Raw genomic sequence first — 9020 nt, forward strand, 5'->3', positions numbered from 1 at the left:
TCCAACCAGGGAATGTATAAGCCCATTGTTGCATAGCCATGTAAGTGGAAATACCACTCAGCAGAAATAAATGAACTACTGATACGTGTAACCGTATGATGAAACCCAAATGCATTATGCTAGGCGAAAGAAGCCACTCAAATGGTGACATATGTTTCCATTTATATGGCATTCCAAACAAGTCAAATTATAGGGACAGAAATCAGGCCAGTGACTGCCAGGGGAGGGGGTGAGGAATGAGGAAATGTGGATGGGAGGGATGATGGAATTATGGTAGGACTTGCTTGTGATGGAAAAAAAAATCCAAGACAGGTGGATATAATTACATTTTTCTTTTCTTTTTTTTACAAATATATTTTATTGATTTTTTTTACAGAGAGGAAGGGAGAGGGATAGAGAGTTAGAAACATCGATGAGAGAGAAACATCGATCAGCTGCCTCCTGCACACTCCCTACTAGGATGTGCCCGAAACCAAGGTACATGCCCTTGACGGGAATCGAACCCGGGACTCTTGAGTCCATAGGCCGACGCTCTATCCACTGAGCCAAACCGGTTAGGGCTACATTTTTCTTTTTTATTTATTTTAAGGGGGCGGTTGCATTTATATTCCTGAATATAAAAGGACTTCAGGCTCATTGTAGACATTTTGGGAAAATGTACAATGTACACTCCATCACCTGCAGAAAAGTACTATTTCTTTGCTATCATTTTGTTTGTTTGTTTTTTGTTAATCCTCATCCACGGACATTTTTCCATTGATTTTCAGAGAGAGTGGAAGGGTGGGAGGGGGAGAGACAGAAAACGAGAGAAACACTGGATGTAAGACACATCCATTGGTTACCTCCCGTACACATCCTGACCTGGGCAGGGGATTGAGCCTGCAACCGAGGTACATGCCCTTGACAGGAATCAAAACCGGGACCCTTCAATCTGCAGCTGATGCTCTATCCACTGAACCAACTGGCTAGGGATTTGCTATCATTTTTATAGGCACGAAATATACACATACAGACTGGGACAATGCTGTACATTTTTGCTTTCTGAAATATACATTTTGCTTTCTGAAATATTTTATGCACGTGTCCATGTCATTAAATAATTTTAAAAACTATGCTTTTATGAATCCATTGTATAGCTGATTAATATTTTAACCCTTCCTTTATTGTTAGAAATTATGCTGATCCCATCTTTTCTTTACTACAACGCTGATAAAATGAAATTTTAGGAAAATCTCAGCGGGGCCAGGCACTCTTCCATCACAGGGTTTCACAATGTGTAACTGGTGAAACAGCTCTGCCTTTGGCTGCAGTTCTCTCGTCGTCTGAAGTGTCTGGGGGCAGAGCGTTTCCACAGGGTGATCTGGCCTCCTTTTTTTCGTGGTGCATGAGAAACAGGCACCCTCATATTACCTGTATTACTAGCTTAAATTTGCATGGTGCTTTTTATAGGTAACCGTCCCCACATCCTTGCAGGCAAGCAGAGGGAGTGATGTGTTCAGGATCACACAGCCTATCAGTGGTGGAGTGGGACTCAGACGCCAGCTGTTCAGAGTCTCAGGACGTAAACAGCTCCCCTTGGAGGGGCACTGGCGACGCTGGACCTCCCCCTGCCCACGCTCACCCCAAGGAGCTGCAGGCTCCCCCCGAAATCTCTGCCTGCAGGCCTGACACCAGGGGAACCTAACTCTGAACGTGGACACTGTCACATCCGACACGTTGTCTTTGGCAACACTGCCACTTACCAGCTGGGGTCATTTCTCCCCGGATGGCAGGGGGCACCTACTGCCATTGACCAAGGGGGGGCCCTGGGAGCTGAAGGACCCCCGGCTTCGGGGCCCGAGGCGGTGGCTGTAGGTCGGTCGGTCGCCACGGTGCGAGGGCACATCCTCACCGGGAGGGGGGTCCTGCAGTGTCCTTGCCCTTCAGCGAGGGGACGAGGGCCCCCTCCTCGTCGGGGCAGGGCTGTCCGGGAAGAAATCGGAACGTGCCCGGCTCGCCTCCTCCGGGCACCCGGAGGTCAGTCCTCCGCTATCCCAGAATGCCTCGCGTCCCGGAAGTGCCGCCTTCCCGGAAGTTCCCGGCTAGCTGGCCGAGCCTGAGCTCGCTGCAGCGCTGCCCGCCGCGGGGTATGGTTCTGCGGTTTGGGTGACCGCAGGAGGCCAGACCCGGGGCCGGGGTGTGAGTCCGGAGGGAGCTGGGCGGCGGGATGATGGAGGAGGAGGACCTGGAGTTCGTGGAGGAGCTGGAAGCGGTGCTGCAGCTCACGCCCGACGTGCAGCTAGCCATCGAGCAGGTGAGCGTTCCGCCCCCTTAGGGGAGGGGAGTGCGGGGGACGGGGCGCTGCGAGGGTGGGACTTCGGGTGGCCAGAGGTGGGAGCCAGGCACGGAAGGGAAGGGACAAGTGTAGGGGGAGGTGGGAGAGGGAAGGGGCTCCTGGATCGAGGGGCGGGAGAGAGCCCTTCCTCGGTCGGGGTTGTGTTTGGAGGGGGCATCCTCCTGCGTTTGGGCCATGCAGCGGTGCTTCCCGAAGGGACGGACCTGGAGGTGGACTCTGGCCCGCAGCCCAGGGTTTGGGGTGTAGAGCTGTCCCTGCATTCGCCAGGCTGCTGTGCCGCGGCTCCCAGGTCTCAGCCCAGCCCCTGGGGCGTGACTCCGAATTGACGGGAGAGCGTAACTTCGATTCCCGAAGCGGATCGAAGAGCAGAGGGGACATGTAGGACCTGGACCCCGTTATCGGGCTTACGTGGCTGACAGCTCCTGCCGTTGATGTGTTGGATGAGGTTGAAGACTATTCGCGGGAGGCCTCCCTTCTCTGTGGGGACTCACTAGTTGCTCAAATTCTTTCAAGTCTATTGAGTTTTTAAAAGAGTATTGCTATTAAAAATAGTGATTTAGACGAGCGATTTTTTTTAAAACCGGTGTGCCATGAGAGGAAAAGGTTAAAATCGCTCATTGAGATCCTTACAGAGCGGTGGTTCTCAACCTTCCTAATGCCGCGACCCTTTAATACAGTTCCTCATGTTGTGATGACCCCCAGCCATAAAATTATTTTCGTTGCTACTTCATAACTAATTTTGCCACTGTTATGAAGCGTCATGTAAATATCTGATATGCAGGATGTATTTTCACTTACAAATTGAACATAATTAAAGCATAGTGATTAATCACAAAAACAATATGTAATTATATATGTGTTTTCCGATGGTCTTAGGTGACCCCTGTGAAAGGGTCGTTCAACCCCCAAAGGGGTCGCGACCCACAGGTTGAGAACCGCTGTTGTAGAGGGTACTGCTCCTGGTAAGAGGAGAAGAGGTCTCTTAGAGTTTTAGGTGTGTTTTTCCAGGAGTGGTTGGCTTACCCATACAAAGCTCACTTGGCTCATCCTGAGGGTGCCAGCCCATGGAGCACAGGTTTTGGTGTTCAGGCCACACTGCTCCCCACCCACCTCCATTTGCAAAAAAAAGAAAAAAGAAAAAAAAAGTATTTCGTTTGCTCTTTGAACCTAGTGGGCTCTAATAAAAGAAGCAAATCAAACAGTCAGTTATTGTTTGACAAGGATTTTTTTTTTTGACAAGGATTTTAAAACACAGTTTTACTATTAATAATATTGAGTTCTAGCACAGGTTTATCTAATAATCAGAAAAGAATTTGCTAACCAGAGTAACTATACTGAGCTGGTGAAATCCACTACCAGGGGATCACTCGATTACTTTTATAATCCACCTTATTCAAGTTGCAACTTTTGAAGGGAGCTAGCCATGTTTCTCAGAAGGCAGCATTCCTTTTCCTCTTAGAGACAGACAGTTCCTCATTGCCAGCTCTTCACTTCCTGACACTGTAAACAATAAAAATCGCTTCAGTGCATAGCAGATTCCATTGCTGAGACATAGTGCATTATGTCTCTTTTTTAATACGTTGTTTTAATATATTGTTTCTATCAAGACTTTTTTTAAAAATATATTTTACTGATTTTTTACAGAGAGGAAGGGAGAGAGATAGAGAGTTAGAAACATCAATCAGCTGCCTCCTGCACATCTCCCACTGGGGATGTGCCCGCAACCCAGGTACATGCCCTTGACCGGAATCAAACCTGGGACCTTTCAGTCCACAGAGCGACGCTCTATCCACTGAGCCAAACCGGTTTCGGCTCTATCAAGACTTAAAATATATTGTTTTATTGATTTTAGAGAGAAGGATAGAGAGAGAGAGAAACATTGATGAGAGAGAAACATGGATAGGCTGGCTCCTGCACACCCCAACACTGGGGATGGAGCATGTAACCAACCCCGGGCATGAGCCCTGACAGGGGAATTGAACTGTGAGCTCCTGGTTCAGGAGCAGATGCTCAAACACTGAGCTACACCAGCCCCAGCCAGGCAAGACTTTCTTAAAGATACAACCATGTCATCAGCTGGCTTAATCTGATTTGCACAATGCCCACTTATTGGCATTTTGTTGATATCTGTGGAACTTTTCACTGTTTCATATTCTATTCTGTTAGTTGCACCAAGACCTAAGATGTTAAAATTACAGGTGTTGATAAAAATTAAAGAGTTTATTTTAACATTATTTTTTCTTTTGCACATTTTTAATTTTGTAACAGCATTTATAATATCATTGCTGTTGCTCTTCAGGGCTCAGATTGACTTTGCACTTGACACATTTGCTTGTGCCTTGACTGTTGGGGTCCAGCCCCAGCAGGTCCAGGGGTTCCCATAGGTGGGGACGGAGTCGGTGAAGAAGGAATGACATGGAGACAGTTTTCAGTTGATCAGCAGCTTAGCCAGGTTCTCTAGCCAGGATCTCCAGCCAAGTTCTGTCTTATTTTAACATTTTATTGAGCATCTAAGCCTTATAAAATGAAAAAAATTTTGATTTTTGCCTTTTCCACCCAGTAGAGAGGAAAGAAATAATACATAAAACAAGACAGAAAGATGATGGTCATTTCTAATCCCCTGTCTTTATATAGGTATTTCCAAGCCAGGATCCTCTAGATCGAGCAGATTTCAATGCTGTGGAGTATATCAATACCCTGTTCCCCACGGAGCAAGTAAGTACGCAGTTTCCGTCATTTTAGTGGCTTCTGGCTCTTCTTGAGTGTTATGATTGATGTGTTATTCTATAAAATCGAAGGAGCCGTGACAAAGAAGGAGTGTTAAATTGAAATCAAACTTCATTGTAACCAGGGGAGTAGCTAATATCAAATACTGTTGTTAGAGTGGAATTCTTTGTAGAGTGAGTATATTATTAGAAATTATACCCTTAAATATTTTCCACACACTGATATTTGCTGGACTAAATCTTAGGCCTCTACCCCCCAAATATTACATACATATCCTAGCACCAGTCTTAAATAAATTAGATTTTAGTAGTGTTTTCTATATAAATAAAGGATGAAAATAAAGGTTTTAATTTTTTTTTTCTCACACCCTAATGGGTATTATGGCAAACCCCTTGGGGATGCACACACCCTCCTCTGGAGATGCTGTTCTGGGCACGGGGTATTCACAAAAGGATTCTTGATGGTAGTGACTGGATCAGGTTCACATTTAAAAAATTCCATCTGGCCCTGGCCGATTTGGATCAGTGGTTAGAGCATTGGCCCTCAGTTTGAAGGGTCTTGGGTTTGATTCCTGGTCAAGGGCACGGAACTCAGTAGCAGGTTCAATTTCCGGCCCTGGTTGGAGCACGTGCAGGAGGCACCCAGTCAATGTGTCTCTCTCCCATCAATGTTTGTCTTCCCATCCTTCCTCCCTCCCACTCTCTCTCTAAAGATCAATAAAAAAATATCCTCATGTTAGAGATAGACAGTTCCTCATTGCCTCAATACTCAGGTGAGTATTAAAAAGTTTTTTATTGGGCCCTGGCCACTGTGGCTCAGTTGGTTGGAGTGTCATCATGTACACCAAAAGGTCAGGGCATATACCCAGGTTGCGGGTTTGATCTCCCATCGGGGTGTGTATGGGAGGCAGCCAATCGATGTTTCTCTCTCACATTGATATTTCTCTCCCTCTTCCTTCCTCTCATTAAAAACAATCCTATCTATATAAAAGGTCAGGACCATAAGCATAACGACTGGAATGACTGCTCAACCAGTCGCTTGAGGTGCATTGACCACCTCTCGGTCCCTCCCCGGTCCTGCAGGTTCTGATCACAGCATGATGAACGGGGAACCACGAACGGGGGTGGGGGTGGGGAAGGAGGACTGGGCATTGTTGGGTGGCGAGCAGTGGTGAGTGTCCAGTGGCGAGCTGCGGGGCGTTGTGGGGGCGGTGAGCATCACGGGGAGGCAAGCGTTGCAGGGCAGCGTGGGGCAGGGAGCTTTGCAGAGCATCTTGGGGCGGTAGTGGTGTTGAGCGTAGGGGAGCATTGAACATCGCAGGGTGTCACAGGGCGGCGGCAGTGTGGGGCAGTGGACGTGGCCCTGAATGCAGGCTAGGCCTAGGGACCCTACTCATGCACAATTTTGTGCGCTGGGCCTCTAGTAATAAAAACATATCCTCGGGTGAGGATCAAAAAATATTCCATCTGGCAACACTGTGGAGGGTGAAATGGGGGGAGGCAGAACTGGAGGCAGGAAACCCAGTTAGCAAACTGCTGTGACCGATCACTTAAGAGAGATGATGAGAGCCCTGGCCGGTTTGGCTCAGTGGGTAGAGCGTCGGCCTGAGGACTCAAGGGTCCCAGGTTCGATTCCGGTCAAGGGCATGTACCTTGGTTGTGGGAACATCCCCAGTGGGGGGTGTGCAGGAGGCAGCTGATCGATGTTTCTAACTCTCTATATCCTCTCCCTTCCTCTCTGTAAAAAAATCAATACAATATAGATTAAAAAAGAGAGAGAGAGAGATATGATGATGATGAGAGCGTCAGTAGAGACCAGGGAGAGAGAGAGAGAGAGAGAGAGAGAGAGAGAGAGAGAGAGAGAATGATGATGATGATGATGAGAACGTCAGTAGAGACCAGGATGCAGAGAACAAGATTCAAGAGCTATTTAGGAGGCACAAGACAGAATTTGGTAGTTGAAGGGATGTAGAACCTGAAATCATTCATTTACTCAACAAAAAACACCTCCTCTGCTTCCCTCTGTAAGAAATTTGTGGCCAGAGGAATGGAAAAGGCAAATACCCTCCTTCCCAATATAGAGCTTCCAGTCTAATAAAACCATTAGGAGGCTATAAGCAGATTATTATGCTTCACAATGACTTGTTCGTATAACTATTAATTATTTGTTACTTGCTGTCAAAAGAGTTCTCACTTTGAGTACAAGGGTAATAATAGATTATATTTATTGGATGCTTACCATGCACCAGGCACCATTCTAAACACGTAACAATGGTAAGTTCTCACTTTGTTAACATGCTTGCTTTACGATGAGAATAATGAGGCACCGAGAGTTAGAGAATGCCCAGCTTACATATGATAGCATTGCCACGAGGGAAACATGCTCCATTACTGTGAAAACAGAGCATGCACCTGAGGGACCCAAAAGGGCTTCCATGAGGAAATGACATTTAAGCTGTGCATTATAGGCCAAATGAAGGGTTTTGAACTTTGATTTCTAGCCTGGCAGACTAAGTGGGCGTTAGCACCTTTACCCTATATTGGGAGTAGGAAGAAAAAACAGGTTTCAGTGGCAAATAGGCTAGTAGGAGGATGTAAAGGTGAGCTCATTTTGGAACATATTTGGGGCATCCAGGTAGAAATATGTGGTTGGGTAGTATTTGAATCTGAGCTCATAATCCCCATCATTGTTACTATCTTGGCATAAACCAGCTTTTTCCAATGGACATGTTAATTTTTAAGATAAAGTTGGAAAACATGGCATCCTACTATGTGATTATCTCTTTTGAGATTTCACAGATAGCCTTTAGCGCTCACATTTTCTTTGTTTTTTATTTAAAAATGATATCAGAAATTTATTAAAGTGTTGTTTTTTAATCCTCACCAGAGGACATGTTTTCACTGATTTTTTTTTTTTTTGAGAGAGAGAGAAAGAGAGAGAGAAAGAAACATCAATCAGTAAGCACCCCTTTCTGTGTACTGGAGGACGTAGAGCTCATCATTTTCTATGAAAAAGGAATTCTGGGAGTTAGCTGGACATGGAAATTTGGGAACAACTGATATAGAGATAGTTTTAAACATGAAAATATTTCATTTACCCCACCCTATTAAGGTTGCTGACCCACTAAAACAAAAGTATGTGTTCGATTGGAAAATTGTATAGGAAACCACCAGGTTCTTACATCGTACGGATACGTTGTTATATTTGTTTTTAAACTACTGTAGGGAGCACAAGACATCCAGATTTAGTTATGTGCCTCGCCTTATGTCCCCATGTACATGATAATGTGTTGTGAAATTTCTTAGGTGACTCAGAAAATTTATGACCCAGGGTTACCTTTGTATCCCCAATTCCAGATTTACACTTAGCAATTTATCCCACATTTCCATGGACCTTAAGGAAAGGTAATAAAAAGTAGTGGCATGATTTATAATTTCTTTCAGCTATTGCTATATCTTGGGCAAACCCATCTCTATGCCTCATGGACCTGCAGTAAATACTTGTGAATTATGAATTTAGAATATTTAAAGTATGTCAGTGTATCAAGAATAAATTCACACACTCCGAGGAGGAGGGTGTGACGATGTCTCTATTCAGTGGCAACTACTGCGTGTCTGTGTGGACTGGAACAGATCCCCAGATGTTTCTAACTCACCAGGTCCAGGTGTGGGGAACGTGGGTTTCTGTATATAACAGAGCTTCGTGGGTGGTTCTGAAGAGTAGCTGGGCTTCCAGTCTCCTAGTAGAAAACTGAAGATGACAATTGTCATGTTTTCATTAGAGGTTTGATTAGGGAAACTAGATGAAATTTATATTAAAAATAGAATTAAGCCTGGCTGGCATGGCTCAGTGATTGAGCATTGACCTATGAACCAGGAGGTCATGGTTCGATTCCCAGGTTGCAGGCTCGATCCCCAGTAGGGGGCATGCAGGAGGCAGCTGATCAATGATTCTCTGT

The 9020-nt window shown here is 45.6% G+C and overlaps 1 protein-coding gene across 2 annotated transcripts in view; it reads left to right on the plus strand.

Moving 5' to 3' along the window:
* Nucleotides 1-896: 896 nt before the first annotated feature.
* Nucleotides 897-9020, plus strand: part of VPS53 (VPS53 GARP complex subunit) — a 151594-nt gene continuing 143470 nt past the window's right edge. For both annotated transcript variants that reach the window (XM_006768080.2, XM_015566769.1), the window contains exons 1-2: nucleotides 897-2293; nucleotides 4970-5050. In XM_006768080.2, the coding sequence (XP_006768143.1) occupies nucleotides 2207-2293; nucleotides 4970-5050 (168 nt within the window). In that variant the 5' untranslated portion in view covers nucleotides 897-2206. The remainder of the gene's footprint in view (nucleotides 2294-4969; nucleotides 5051-9020) is intronic.

This window comes from Myotis davidii, unplaced genomic scaffold (genome assembly GCF_000327345.1).
Source record: "Myotis davidii unplaced genomic scaffold, ASM32734v1 scaffold363, whole genome shotgun sequence".
Lineage (NCBI taxonomy): Eukaryota > Metazoa > Chordata > Mammalia > Chiroptera > Vespertilionidae > Myotis > Myotis davidii.